The sequence below is a fragment of the Xiphias gladius genome, chromosome 22 (assembly GCF_016859285.1).
Source record: "Xiphias gladius isolate SHS-SW01 ecotype Sanya breed wild chromosome 22, ASM1685928v1, whole genome shotgun sequence".
NCBI classification, from domain to species: domain Eukaryota; kingdom Metazoa; phylum Chordata; class Actinopteri; order Istiophoriformes; family Xiphiidae; genus Xiphias; species Xiphias gladius.
Window position 1 is genome coordinate 25,582,598 of NC_053421.1, and position 15,900 is coordinate 25,598,497.

The following is a 15,900-nucleotide window of genomic DNA, read 5'->3' on the forward strand; positions in this document are numbered from 1 at the left end:
GTTTCAAAAACTGCAGCCTTTAGATAATATGTAATGAAACTGAGTTTATCTACAGTAAGTGAGCGTCTTTAAATGTCAAGAAGATTCTGCCTTATTTGACTACATGGACACAATTACTTGTCTGAGCTGCAGTACACGCATTAAAGCTGTTCAACTCAAACTGCAACATGACACCACAAATAAATATATGTTGAGTGCATGCAAAAGAGTTGTGAAGTCTTTTACCTAGAATCTCATTTAGCTGCAGGCAGTGCTTGTAGTCCAGCCAGCTGCGGCTCTTTGGGAGGCATTTCGCCGCGGAATCAGGTCTCTTTAAACCGGGCTGAGGGAAAGTGAGGACCATCAGATGAGCTGATGTGCTGTGTGTGTAGCCGGAGGCTCTGGGGCCGCTCCAAAATTTTCTGCGCTGGTCCAGTTCAGTGCTTGATGACTGACCGCAGGGACTGACTATTGTCCTGACTCTCCTGTTCACAGACACGTTAAGTTCCTGTGGGAATTTTTTATTGGACGATTAGAGCAGTGTAGATAAATTACAATAGGCAAAGCCACCACAGAGAAGAAATCTCTAAACTGACACCAGCATAGTTACTTATCAAAATAAAGTACCCTACACTACAATGTAGGAATATTAAAGGGGCATTACGGTGGTTTTGCCGTCAGGGGCAACCCATGACTTCTTCTTCTCATGAACCGACTACCTGTGCCCCTTTTTGCACAAGTTGGGAGGTTTGATACAGTTTTCATTCCGCCTCCCCGTCGGTGTTTTGAGCTGTTACGCCTGGAGATTGTTTGGATGCTGTGCGCAAAGGTCCCGAATGAGGTTATTTTACTTTTCCACTCCCGCCCACTAATGGGAGAACCAGATGAGTTGTAGTATGATTCCCACGCACGGCGAAAAAATTGACCTCGTTTTAAGTAGTAGTAGTAGGAGTAGCAGTAGTAGTAATAGTAGTAATAGTGATAGTGCTTGTCGTAGCCTACTTGTGATGTGCCAGTGCCAGTTGGTCACTTTCCGTGAAAATCACGGATTTTCAAATAATCAGCCAAATTTATTCGATTATGTAAATTACTCTGGCGAGCTGTGTGCCATTGCGAGTGGATTTAAATGTACACCGTTGCTCTCCCCCTCGTGTATTTTCCATTTCATCTTGGTTACGGCACCCTCTGGTGGTAAACCGCCTCCCAAGCGTAACCGGAACTCGGAGCAGCCGAGCTTCCTTTTTCGCACGGACGTGTTTTGGTGCAACACACAACAATATGTCGGGCTCGAAGTTGAGTCCCTGCCCGACATGTGTATGTCAAATCGTAACTCGGTCGCTCATTTAGACCCTCTCTGTGTGTGTAAGTAATACGCCGTCGTCAATATGGTTATGTAGCGTAAGTGTTCTCGGCTGCTAGCTCAATCGGCTCCAGCTAAATGGTCATGTTTTATCCCGCCCTTCAAGTTTTAGCATTAGCTTAGTCGAGCTAGCATGTCAACAAACTTCAAACTTTAGTTGTAACCGCTATGACTGACTCAAAGCTCCGGAAAACGCACACGTTTTCATGAACCGTTTAACTGGTTTACACGATACCGTTACTTTAACACATTTAGAGGACTTCTGAATGCTGTGTGGTGTCCAGCCTCCGTCCATTGCAGCAAGGTGACCGTGCAGTTAAACACTGTTACAAACAGATGAGCGCTACAACAGATGTAATGTACACAGGGGGTCCGGCTGAAGCTGGTCTGAAGACCGCGTCCTTGGTCGGGTTTTTAAATCTAAGTTAAAACAGCCAGACAAATGAGCAGATGAATACAATCGGGCAGGAAACAACGGGACAGACTTCGCTGACTGTGTCACGTATATGTATTTGGTTTAAATGACGGTAAACAATGACATCTAGGTGATGTCATTGTATAACAAGAAATTAATCCACAAATCCAATCAGAAGTTGTTTTTCAGCATTCACAACTTTGTTGCCATTGTTTCCACTTGGTCCAGTTATACACTTACATACAGTTTTTATGAATGACAGCAAGTGTTTGTATGTGGTTTAACTAGTGCTTATCGGTGTGTTCATTTCTGTGTCCATCTGTCCTATTCCCAGGTTGTAGAAATCAGATTCCTTTGAGACCCTTCTAGCTGCTTCTGAATCATGAGTGGCTCAAAGCCAGACATCCTGTGGTCCCCCCACCACCCCGACCGCTATGTCATCTGTGACTCTGAGCTGGGACTGTACCGTATTGGACCTGTGGGCAGCGCAGAAACCAAGGCGGGCACACTCCCACTCTCTGAAGAAACTGCTGCTACTTTACTAGCAATTAACTCTGACACCCCTTACATGAAGTGTGTGGCCTGGTACCCGAAACATGAGCCTGAGTGTTTACTTGCCGTGGGCCAAGCTAATGGCAGGGTGGTGCTCACCAGCTTGGGCCAGAGCCACAACTCCACATGTAAGGAGCTGGTGGGGAAAGAGTTTGTGCCCAAGCATGCCCGCCAATGTAACACTTTAGCCTGGAACCCTGTGGACAGCAACTTGCTGGCTGCTGGGCTGGACAAGCACAGAGCAGACTTCTCTGTTCTCATATGGGACATCAGTAGTAAGTTTTCCCCAGAGGCGAGTGTAGCAGCTGAGAAGAATCGTCTCTCATCTGTGGATTTGGACTCTAGCACAGTAGTGACCAAACCCCTATATGAGCTAGGCCAGAATGATGCTTGCCTGTCTCTCTGCTGGCTGCTTCGTGACCCCAAGCTGCTGTTGGCTGGCATGCACCGGAACCTTGCAATATTTGACCTGAGAAACACGAGCCAGAAAACATTTGTCAATACCAAGGCCATCCAGGGGGTGACAGTCGATCCACACTTCCATGACCGCGTGGCTTCCTTCTTTGAGGGCCAGGTGGCCATCTGGGATCTGAGGAAGTTTGAGAAGCCTGTGCTGACACTCACTGAGCAGCCGAAACCACTCGCCAAGGTATAAAGGGTTTTGATTTGGGGTAGATGAGCTAATGTTCACGTGGCCTGAGAATTGTGTTGCTTTTTTTGGATTGTGAAGATGTAGTTAATCTGTAATATAATGGTACATTAGATTTTGTAGGCAGAAAGCTGGTGGTTAATTAAGTGATATCATTTTCAGGTGGCTTGGTGTCCAACTCGTACCGGCCTGCTGGCCACTCTGACACGTGACAGCAACATCATCCGCCTTTATGACATGCAACACACTCCTACGCCTATCGGTGATGAGACGGAGCCCACCATCATCGAGCGAAGCGTGCAGCCCTGTGAAAGCCAGATCGGCAGCTTTGCTTGGCACCCGTCCTCTCAGAACCGCATGGTAGTGGTGTCCGCAGCCAACCGCGTCATGACTGACTTCACCGTGTTTGAACGCATCTCACTGGCCTGGAGCTCCACCACCTCACTCATGTGGGCGTGCGGCAGACACCTGTACGACTGTGTCGAGGATGGGGCTGATGGAGTGGAGAGCATGATTGAGAAGGACATCGCCACTAAAATGAGGCAGAGGGCTCAGTCCAGGTACGGGCACGATACCGTCCAGGTGTGGAGAAACCACCTGCTTGCTGGGGGAAACGATCCCCAGCTCAAGTCTTTGTGGTTAGATCTGTTCTATATCCTTTATGATCACGAAGTGGTGGAAAAGCCTGCTTAGTGGAGTAGTAACTCTTTAGTCATTTTATTGTTGGTATTATTAACATTGGCGAGGTAATGATACTCCTCAAAAAGATACTATGCAAAGATGCTGTGTTCTGTAGTTGTGCCTTAGTAGTCCTCCTTATCCAGCGTTTATTTCTCCTTTTTTACAGGCAACTGGTCAGGCGTGGAGAACAAGCGTTTGACCAGAGCTCTAGATAATGTTATTGTAAATGATAGCTATAGAATTTTATTAATAAATGTAATTTAAATGTACATAAACAGATTACTATAAGAGCCACTGTGACCAGATTTATTGTGTGCTTGTAGCACCTTTGAAATTATTCTGATGGTGTACAATTTGTTTGTAGAAAGATGCGATGAAAATAAATTGGGGCTGAGGTTGAAAACATCCCTCCGATAATCATCTCCTCCAAGGACTTGTAATATCTAGTATATCACAAAGGTAGTTTTTTTGAGTAGAGGCTGGTGGGTTATTTTAAAATAACTATGTTATTTAGGAACCAAAACCTGCATATATCCCAGACAAGAAAAGTGGAAATCTTCTATAGTCAGCACTAATTATTGTTTGGATGTTAATCTGTAAAAGAAAAATTGTCTGGATTTTGTCCATTCTTCGGAGAGAGCAGTTTCTTCTCTCCTCCCTTGGTTCAGTTTGAAATGAATTAATGTGACATTGTGACTCTCGTCCTTGATCTGACATTTTTCGTGCCCTCATTGGACATTGTTGCAATGGCAGTTATCATTCCTATATAAATATCACATATGAAGCAGTGTGCAGAAGATATGGAGCTGAAACTGCAGGGGAACAAACAGTCTGTTGTCTACTCTGGTATCAAGAACATTGTCAAGACCAGCTCAGGTAAGAAACTGACCAACTGACCGTCTGACCACCTGAAAATATAATACGATGAAGTTGTCTTTGTCAAGAAGAATCTCACATTGCTTAAATAGCATTTGCAGACATTTTAAGATTTGTGTTGCCCTGCATTGATAGCACATCGCAAAATTTGATGTTGTGTGTATGTCTTTCTCGTCAACCTAGGCACAACAGAGAGCCGCAGGTGTTGGAGCGGCTCGGACCGCCAGACAGATTTGCCGCGGTACCACAGCGAGGAGCGCTGCCTCGCCCTGCGTCTCTGTGGCTGGATTAGCCGGGGTCCTGAAATCGACGTGGAGAACTTCCTGCGATCACTGGAGCAGGAACGTGAGTGGGAGCGGGCGGCTGCCGTCGCTCTGTTCAACCTGGACATCCGCCGGGCCATCCAGATCCTCAACAAGGGAGCCACTGCTGAGAAGGGTGAGCGCTGCAGCTCTGTGGAAGGCGGGAGGGTGAAGGGAGAGCAGAGGGACAGGAAGCAGGTGCGTCTTTGAAACCAAGTGTTGACAGGAGAGAGGAATGCTTCAGATCAAACACATTATTGCAATTGTGGTGTTGTCGTTTTAAAATTGAGACGAATTTATATCATCTAATTTATGTGCATTAGGACTGTGACTGGTGATCATTTACTTGATTAACCGTCAGTCTAGAAAACATTGGGAAACAGTGTAAAATACTTATCACGATATCCAAGAGCATCACATCATCCACTGTCTAGTCTTTTTCTCAGACTAACAGTCCAAATCCTCAAAATACTTAATTTACAATGATATAAGACCAAGAAAAGCAACAGATTCTCACATTTCACAACCTGGAACTGTCAAACATTTGGCATTTTTGCTTAAAATTGGTTAATCAATTATTAATTAATTAATTATTAATCGACTATTCTAATAATACGCTTGGTCTTACGTGTTTTGCTTTTTTCCCCTAAATTATGTCGTGTAAAAAATGTAAAAATTCCAACCAACTAAATGATCACAGACTTTTAGATTGCATTTTTACCTCTCTGACATCCCATTGTTTTACACTTCACAGTGATCTGCTTCCGCTTTCTTGTCCTTTGTAATGTCACGCTGCTTCGACAGGAAATTAAGTAAGCAATATTTACTATAGCTTTTGTCAACTCAAGGCTCCTGCACAGGCCTAGAGCGTGTAGAAAATGCATTCGCATAATTCAGTACAAAAACTGCTCAGAAATGTGGAAAAGATTTTAAACGAGTAAGTCATAAAGGGATTTATTTTCCTTGAGAGCCTTTTCATAATATTTTAATACGTGTTGCTGTGAATAAAAATCTTTGTAGAGTGATATGTAACAAGATGAATTGGCGTGAATCGTGTTAAATACCAACCAAAATCTTCAAATCAAATCAAATGAAATTAAGGTCTCAAGGAATTTCAGAAATGTAACTGCAGCAGAAGAACCTTGTTTTTCACAGAACACTCATCCTCTATCAGCTGCAGTGTTGTTCACACTGAGGTTTAATGGAAATTGAGAGCGAAGGCTCTTGTTTACACACGTCTTGACCAAGAAAAATTCCACCAATGTAGGTCAAATGTTTTTCTGCTGTGTATTCTAATGAGGGTTTCCTGAGCATGACTGATGGGGTGATTCATTAGATAAGGCATGTCAACAGAACCTTCTCAGCAGTTACAGTGTTCTTTCTCAAACAGCAGCTCTGACCTAATGTACTGGTCGTCAGCTACACACTTACATAAACATGTGAACATTTTGGATAGCGGTTTAGTTTGACATGTTCCCAGCCTGTTTCTTTTCACACATTTAGTGGGATATACCATGAGGTAATAATCTGGAATGAAAACGATTTGTAGTAAACTGCCTTTGTTACTTTGGCAGAAAAAAGCCAGTTTAGATTTGCTGTAAGTTTAATGCTTAAGGAATAGTTTGACATTTTAGGGAATTACACCTTTTTTCTCAGTCTTTTTGAGAGTTGGATGAGAAGCTTAATGTCACTCGTGTCTTTCTGCTCAATAAGAAGCTACAGCCAGCTTTATGCTAAGCTTAACTCAGCATAAAAACTGGAAACAGGCGGAAACAGCTAGCCTGCCTTTCCAAAGGTTAAAGAAAAAAAAACAAAAACAGGCATAAAAAAGAGCAACATTTTGGTTTTAACATGTTAATTAGTGAGCTTTAGATCAGCTAGTAGGTGGGTTTTTTTTTTTTTTTTTAACCTTTGGATAGAATTATGCTGTGTGTTTCCAACTGGTGTCACCTGGCTTCCTACTTAGCAGACGCATGGGAAAGTGATATTAATCTTCTCATCTAACTCTCGAAAAGAAAAAGAGCAAGTGTAATTCCTAAAGCTGGCTGCTGGCTGTAGCTTCATATTTACCATACAGACCTGACAGTGGTATCAATCCTCTCAACTAATTCTCAACAAGAGAGCGAATAAGTGTATTCCCCAAAATGTCGAACTTCTCCTTTAAATGACTGACACTGAAACAGTGACTGAATGAGTTTTACATCACTTTGGCCTTTGAAATCCTTCATTAACACGTGTTATACTGTTAAAATATACGCAGCCATCAAAGAGAACCTACATTTATCTCTTTCTTCCAAAGACACTGTCTGTACCTCTGGAAAGAGAAAGGGATTTAAGGAACTCTTCAGTTTTTGAATCTTTTTTTATATCTTTTTCCTCAGTTTTGTTTTAATGCTACTCCCCGATAAAGGCTGCAACATGACCAAACAGAGATGGAGCTGTTTTAAAAGGGAGCTAACCTTTAAACAAAGGCCTTATAAAGTAATTACTGTGTCTTCCCTCATTGTTTTGAATGGGGTGCCAAAATAATAGGAACACCTGTCAACATAATGCAGTGCAGTTCAGCAGCTCCACAGACTGCCTTCTCCAAAATGATCACACAGTTGAATAAACACCTCTTCAACACAGTTTCAACAACAACTGAACATTGAAACCTTCATCAAGGGAGGATTTATTGCAGGGCTGTTTTATTACAGTGCATTAGTTTTAGCTGGGTGTTCCCAGTAAACTGACAGCCGAGTGTTTTTTTTCATTGAGAAACAAAACTGGATCATCTTGAACAATTGTCTCAGATGCTCCGTCCTCTGGGTGGAAAAAACGTTCCGTTTAGATGCGGTCTTTGTCCGACCACAGTGCTGCACTTACGGTAAAGAATCTGCGGATTGTAAATGAATCTGCTCCTCTGACTCCTTGTTACTCACAGGTGACCTGAACCTGAATGTGGTTGCCATGGCTCTGTCAGGCTACACCGATGAGAAGGCCTCCCTGTGGAGGGAGATGTGCAGCTCTCTAAGGCTGCAGCTGAAGAACCCTTACCTCTGCGTCATGTTTGCCTTTCTCACCAGTGAGCCCGGTGCCTATGATGGCGTGCTGGTATTGTATCTCTAAATATCATGGACTTTCGAAAGCTAGTTAGTGAACAGTAAACACCCAGTTCTGACATTTTCATTGGCACTCTTTTCTCACTGAACAGTAGCCGTTTTGTTTTCACTTCATAAAATCCTTTACATATTCTCGACACAGTGTTGAACAGGTAGGTAATGCTCCAGTGGTCTTTATTGAAAAAATCCTGCGGTGCACAGGAAGAGATGTGTTTTACATTTCCGTCATCGGCGCTGTTAGCCGTAAAACACTTGATTGAGAATGACCCAGTGCCCAGAACAATGCATGTTTCTGCATTGTCCTCCCTCAGCTGCAATAGATTCTGGCCGCCCGCTCCTGTCACGTTTTATTTATCTCTGTAGACCTTTTCCTGGACAAAAGAGACGACTCCATGATAACAACATTAAGTCAGTCGTTTTGCCTTCGTTTCCTCCCATCTTGGTTTTCAGAATTGATCAGGTGTAAAAGATGATAGGTTTCCTGTAGAGCTGTGTCTCAGAGCAGAGAAACTTAGAATTAGGAGCAAAGTTTTGTTTTTTTTAGTGCCAATGTAGAGCCTCATATTCTATGTACAGAATATTAGAAGTACATTGTCAATTGAAACTTTTTTTTCTATAATGTGATCCAAAAATGTTTATTGGAAATGACAAGACAAGGGGAAATTCTTCGTCTCTGTTTCAGTATGAGAGCAGTGTCGCTGTGCGGGACCGAGTTGCCTTTGCCTGTATGTTTCTCAGCGACGCACAGGTAACACACTACAAAGTCAAGCTTTTAAAAGCACACTATGTCCCGATAATATCATATTGTAGTTGTGTACATGCCATACCCTGTCACACCCTTTTCCGATGAAATTTGTTATAAGTGAATGACGTGGTCGATAAACTGGATCTGTCTGGGGGATTTGCAGCTGCCCCGATACATCGACAAACTAACCAGTGAGATGAAGGAGGCGGGCAACCTTGAGGGCATCCTTCTGACGGGGCTGAGTAAAGATGGCGTAGATCTTATGGAGAGCTACGTGGACCACACTGGAGACGTCCAGACTGCCAGCTTCTGCATGCTGAAGGTACAAATACTACAGACATGTCTGTATAACCTATCGAATAAACCTTTGAACATATGTTCGCATATTGGAGTGATTTTTTTTTTTTTTTTATGCCAAGTGAGTTTTACGAAAACGTTATCCGCTGTAACTCAGCTAGCACTAACAAATTTATGGGACAAATGACATAACTTTCCTCAGATACGATCCTGAAACTGTTTTGTAAATCAGTTTTTATCATAAGGTAATTGAAATAATACTCAAGCAAATAAAAATATTGAGCGCAAACATGCCTGCGTCTCCACCACACATGTAAAACTTCATGGGCCCCGACTGAACAAGGCAAGAAAAACTGACCCATGGTTGAACCTAACTGCCGACCCCATGACCGTTTAATTTGGTTCATTAGGGAAGGTGAGGACAGTGCGTTTTAACTTTGCAAACTGCGTGGGGGAGTTCTTATGATTAAAAGTACAGACCAAAGCCCCGGTAAGCTACAGGAAGTGACCCAAAATTCAGGGTTTAATGAGTAACCTAAATGAAATAAGTACAAGTCTGCAACAAAGACAGAAAGAAACTGTCTCTTTGATCGCAGCCTTTGAGAAAAATCAGTGCACATGCTGAAACATGCCCCTTCGTTTCTAAGAGGTCACAACTGTTATTCCTAACATATTTGCCACTTCCTGTAACAATACAAAGCAAACTTCATTGGAGTTGCTTGCTCTTAAGAATTTGTTTCTATAAAGAAATAATTAGGAAATTAAAGTGGTGGAACAAGTCTGTAACGTTTCGCTGTGCCAACTATCTCGATTTGTTTGATTTTTTTTTTTTTTTTTTTTTCTTCCTGCTCTAACCTGTTTCTGAATAGAGCACAGTAAATGCATTTACCTTATATATGTACACAAAATCACATGCACATTCCACCAGAGGGATGGGTTTCATGAAGAGGCAGGAAGGGTGAGCCTTGTGGAGACAGGTCGCTGTTCGCTGTTTTCTTCAAGTAGACTTTCGCTGATATGTGTCTGTGGCTGGCGTCCCCATGCTATACCCAAACCTAAAGTGAAAACATGAAAAGGGCCGAAGCATTAAAAAAAAAAATCTCTCCCTATAGGGTTCCCCTGGTGAAGTGTTGAAGGACCCTCGAGTCCAGTGCTGGATAGAAAACTACCGCAACCTGCTGGATGCGTGGAGATTCTGGCACAAACGGGCCGAGTTTGACATCCATAGAGGCAAACTGGACCCCAGCTCCAAACCGTTAGCCCAGGTAACGAATGTCAGGGGAGGATTTTTTAATAACTGTATATTGCTGAAACAATGTATTGATTAGTTGATGGACAAAACAATGACAACAGTGTCGCTAATCATTTAATGGTTTGAGTTATTTATCAACAGAAAATGTCAAACTTTCACTGGGCTCTCAAAAGTTAGGGTTTGTCTCTGTTTACTATCGTTGTAATGTGAATATTAATGGGTTTTGACCAAAAAAAAAGGGGATTTGAGTTATATCTTCTTTCCTCTGAGAAATTGTGATGAACTTTTTTTTAAAAACAAATTTTCCGACATTATTCAACAAGAGTAAACAATTAATCAAAAATAACAAACAGATGTATTGTTAATGAAAATAAGTTGCATAAGTTGCAGCCATAAATACTTGCCTCTGATAATATCAGTCCTTATAGGTTACTGGCTAGGTCTGATAAACGTACCAGAAGCGCATGTTTGTTGTCTCAGTGAAACAGCAATACATTGTCCTGACATAAACTGACACTCTCCTGGCTCTGACATGATATGGCACTGGCAAATGCAAAGCAGTCTGTCCGTTTACTGTCTTAGACATTAATACCCTCGTAACAAAATAGGACGCTTTATTACAGAATCCACATCATCCACAGCTGTGCTCTCCAGTTCTTGTAACAAAGTCTGTGTGCCATTCAGTTTTCTCCTTTTACGTTGACGAAATCTGTTCCAGACACGACATATACTCTGCTTCGCTATACTTTTTATAGAGCCTAATGCTAAAAATGTTTTTTATGCGTAGCCTGGTGCTGCAAACAAAACCTGGCACTTCTTAACATTCTAATAATCGGAGTTAAGCATGCTGGGATTATTGCTGTATTATCTTATACTTATCTCTCTCTCTCCCTTAAAAAATGATGTCCAGACAGCTGGTGAGCATGTGCTTGTTGGTTTTACTTTCATGTTGGTTTTACCACCGGTCCTTATCAACTGACCTTTGTGTTTGCTCTTGCACGGCAGGTGTTTGTGAGCTGCAACTTCTGCGGGAAGTCCATTTCATACAGCTGCTCGGCGATGCCTCACCAGGGCCGCGGCTTCAGTCAGTACGGTGTCAGCGGCTCGCCCACCAAGTCAAAAGTCACCAGTTGCCCTGGCTGCAGGAAACCGCTGCCACGCTGTGCCCTCTGCCTCATGAACATGGGCACACCCGTTTCCAATTGCCCAGGTAAACTGCCCCGTGTGGAGTGTGTTAACAGATGCTCGGCTGATAGTAAGACAATAATACAATAACAGGAACACATCTTGGATCAGCGTAAGTGGCTATGATACTTACCTTAGCATTTGCAGGGGAGAATATGTGGACTTTGATCAGCATTAAGGGGCAGTTGCACCTGGAAGTGCAGCAGCCAATCCAGGTTCCTCATCGCAGTAATGTCACTTATACCATCGTTGATTTTATTGATTGTTAATATTGACTCATGGACAAATTTTTTTTTTTTTTTTGGCAGGAACTGGGAAGTCAGATGAGAAGGTTGACTTGACCAGGGAGAACAAACTTGCTCAGTTCAACAACTGGTTCACCTGGTGTCACAACTGCCGACACGGTGGCCACGCTGGCCACATGCTCAGCTGGTTCAGGTGGGACTCTCACTAAATGCTGCACATGTGTAGTTGACTTTTAGACACGTGAGCAAGGTTGCTGCTAAGTTCCATGTACCTTCTGTTCATTCGATTTCTGGTTCTGAAACAAAAATCAAACAACGGAAAACGAGGCCTGACATAAAATTTCTCATTTTAAGTACTTTTACATAACTGGTCAAATGCAAAAGTCGATTTTCCATCTGTACAAAATGCAAAAGGGGACTATTTTCGAAGATAAAAAGGGAGGTCTACAGATTATAGTATGGTCACCAGTAACTCCTGTGTTCACTAGAGGTCCTGTTTAAACCTGTTTTAGTAGTGGAAGAGAAAGTAATTCTGTTGATCTATAAAAAGTCACTACTGCTCTTTATTACCTTTCACTTAAATGCAAAGGTAAATGTAATGCTGCTAAGTTTTGTCCATGTTGGGATCCTGCTAAAGAGGGATGACTCCCTTTTCCAGTATAAACTGGTTGATTAGGAGGCGATCGCTGCATCCTCTTGGAGAGTTAAGCTAATCCTCTTGTTTTCCTTAAACAGAGGCCCATAGTTACCTGTCACAGACAAGGTAATGTCGGGTAGAAATAATATGCCTGCGGGCAAAACCCTCTTTGCTTGACCTTTGTTCTGTGCTTTGTTCTATTTCTGGGCTACTAAATAAAAATACAGAAATTCGAGCCGTATTCCTACAAACCATTTCGTTCGTTTCAAAATTTCTTTTTTTTTAATTTTCAGAATCGACAGTCTAATGAATGGAAGGTACACTGACCTGCCATGCCCTTCTATAGTCTTGTGGCCAAAATGTACAAACTTCGGTGTTATCTGTAGTTCAAACATTGCTTCTTGTCTACAGGTAGTTTCTTTCTAGACTGACCTCCGTGTGTCTATTACAGAGACCACACAGAGTGCCCAGTGTCGGCTTGTACATGCAAATGCATGCAGCTGGACACCACAGGCAACCTGGTGCCTTCAGACAGCAGCTAAACAGGAGGAGCCTGTCGGACTCTGAAGCCAAACACCAGCCCAAAGCCAACCAGTGCAGGTTCACGGCTGCACTCGCCACGCCGACAACTGGGCAAGGGACAAAGGGTGACAGCAGTGGCCTTCTATGAAGTGGCTGCTTGAATAGAATGAAATACTGTTAAGTATAGTCTAGTGAATGTAACGTTGTAACAGAGCCCTATATGAAGAAGGGAGGCAGAGCGTGTTACTGATCTGACTCACCGAAGCAATGACGGAAAGGGAGCAAATGCAAACTCACTGCTCTGCTAATGAAAATCCCACTCAGGAGAAATACAAGAGGCTCTGCTGTAATCGGCCTCTTCCATTCTAACCTGAATCAGGCTCATGGTTTTATTGTGATCTATTAGAAAAATCCAATGTCCACTCACTCATCAGGTTGTAAAGATGTGAACACAGGTGCCAATATGTCTGAGCTATATTTTGTGGCTTGTGTTTTAATACGCTATTTAACGTCTGTGTTTGTCTTATGAAAGGATCTTCACATACCTCATGAAAGCATTGTTCGGGGTGAAGGATGGTACCCTGGGTGACGAAGTAGAGGGTAGCGCACAATAACAAAACTCTCTTGCTCTCTTCATGTTCCTCTGTGCCACTGTTCATCTGGCATTGTGTGGGAGGGCTTCCAGTGCGAGGGGTTGATTTTGGGGGGAGAGGATGAGGAATTGGAAAAGGTCGGGGTGTTGGGTGGGGAGGAGGAGGAGGAGGAGGAGGAGGAGGAGGGTGGGAGGGTGCATCTGTATTCACCAGCCCACTCCAGGCCTGTGGCCCATGAAAGAAGCTCCCCAGAAAACAGCAGCTGCTCGGCACTCTGACAAGACCCTCCAGATTGTTCCCCTCATAAAGAACCTCAGCTGCCGGAACACTATTGACTCAAAGAGAGTGCGAGAGAACAGACAGCCTGAGCCCCGTACCCCCCCTCGTACACCCTCCGACATACACAGACTTGCCCTCTCTTTCTTTCTCCCTCTCTCTGGTACCCAAATTGCACCCAAAAACTATGCATACCACACATCAATCCAAGGATGGGCGCCGTCTGCGGGGGGACTGCCGTGTGTAAGCCGCATTGTAAATGGTTTTTTCTCTCTTTCTCTGCCACCCTCCCCGCTCTGTCACTAACCCAGGGAGGCATTGTAAGTGAGAGGCGGCCTGCACCAGAGCTGGCTAAATCACTTAGTCATGGAGTAGGGAGGAGGAGGAGTCCGAGGGGGGGGGTACAGGAGCTACTGTATGCTGCTTTCATCAAGATCTCTTCCCGGTGTGGGAGGTTTTATAGGCCTGCATGCCCTTTTGTGAACTATTTTGGAGTGGAGCTGACAAATTGGCGAGCCGTGTAGCGTCCCGAAAAACAGAGTGGCTGGAATTTCATCCTTTCAGTGTTTCTTGTGTTTGCCTTTTAAATAAATTCCGACTGACAAATTGGAGCACTGCTGAATGGGGTGTTTTCCATACGTTTACATGGTTTATTTTTACATTATCACGTTTCATAGACACAGATGGCGTGGGTCTTCTGTCATGTGTGTACTCGGCCTTTGCATAAACGCATTGAGTTACACATTATTCTCCCATGGGAACTCCCACAGAATCACAGACCATCAGTTAAGGCTGGAGGATGGACACTAGCAAAAACAATAAAACGTGGGCCTCAGATATCGACAAGCAATAAAACTCCGTATGAACTCATTCTTGATCTTGGATACAGCAGTTGACATGTCAGTCTCACCACAAGGCCCATTAGTAGCTGATCTGGAACTTTCAGTCATATATTCATATTTACCCAGTTGTCATCTAATTGTAGATGTTCAGATTTCTATATCTTTAAAAGAATTCCGGTCCATTTTGGCTTAAAACGTGAGACTGAAATGGACTTTTTACCTTGAACAACATTGGTTGACCAGCAGTCTCACCACAGTATGAATCAGAATCAGAAAATCTATTTTGAGAGGCTGGAACCAGAAAATATTTGGCAATTTTTTTAAATTATTTTTTATCGAAAAATGATTGAAACGATTATTCGACTGTCAAAATAGTTTAAGATTATTTTTCTGTCGACGTACTAAATGATGAATCTACTAATCCTTACAGCGCTAATAAAAACAACCAATTGACGACAACATTTAGTGTAGTGTCTATTTATGGGTCAAAATGTTATGTAAACTTTGTATACAATACTGGAATAAATATTGTATGGATAATGTAATAATTCACTTGACGAGGTCGATTAGTGGTGGTCAATGAAAAGAAGGAAAGTGAACACCTGCATTTCCATGACAACTGGGTAAACTCCTCTGCTGGGCCTGGCCAGATTAACTGTCTAAGGGGCCCGGGGGCAGGAATTCATCATTGGGCCTTAATTGACCCCCACTGCTTATGGCAGTGTCATTATTTCCCCAGGCACCCTAAATCCTGAAACGATTAGTTCAGTAATCAAATAGATACTTGACAGTAAAAAAACTGATTGGCAACAATTTTGTTGATTGATTAATCGTTTCAGTCATTTTTAAGCAAAATTGCCAAAAATTCACTGTTGCTATCTTCGCAAATATGAATATTGGACAGTTTCCCCTGTTTTCTATGACTGTGCACTCAACATTTATGGGTTTTTGACTGTTCTTCATCTGTTGTTTTTCACTATTTTCAGACATTTATACACTGAACAATCAATCGATCGATTAAGAAAATAATTGTCAGACGTATTGATAATGAAAATAACTGATGGTTGCAGCCTTACATTTCCCCTATAGTTGAATAATACTACCTTTCCCCAGATTTTCTGTGTGTGAATTACTTGACAAAAAAAAAATGGAAGCAATTTGAAGCACAATATATAAACATAAATAAATAAATAAAAGTCTTGACACTAGATTTTGACACAGGACCCCTCTTTAAAACTGGGCCACAAGATGGAGGTTGGAGGACTTAGGACGTAGGACACAAATTTGCCATGAATCAAATTTTGTAGACCCAAATGATATGGAATAAAACCAGGCCTTGTTGGGCCCCATTTGGTACTTCCAGCCTTGCTGTTGAGAAAGAAACCAGAATG

General features: G+C 42.7%; 1 protein-coding gene across 1 annotated transcript; it reads left to right on the forward strand.

Moving 5' to 3' along the window:
* The first annotated feature begins 1,185 nt into the window (after positions 1-1,185).
* mios (missing oocyte, meiosis regulator, homolog (Drosophila)) lies at positions 1,186-13,548 on the forward strand. Its single transcript, XM_040118360.1, has 12 exons — positions 1,186-1,341; positions 2,089-2,955; positions 3,118-3,607; positions 4,414-4,512; positions 4,696-4,950; positions 7,738-7,907; positions 8,598-8,663; positions 8,824-8,982; positions 10,070-10,222; positions 11,215-11,419; positions 11,703-11,832; positions 12,728-13,548. The coding sequence occupies exons 2-12, from the start codon at positions 2,137-2,139 to the stop codon at positions 12,816-12,818; spliced, it is 2,637 nt and encodes an 878-aa protein (XP_039974294.1). The 5' UTR covers positions 1,186-1,341; positions 2,089-2,136; the 3' UTR covers positions 12,819-13,548.
* Positions 13,549-15,900: the final 2,352 nt, after the last annotated feature.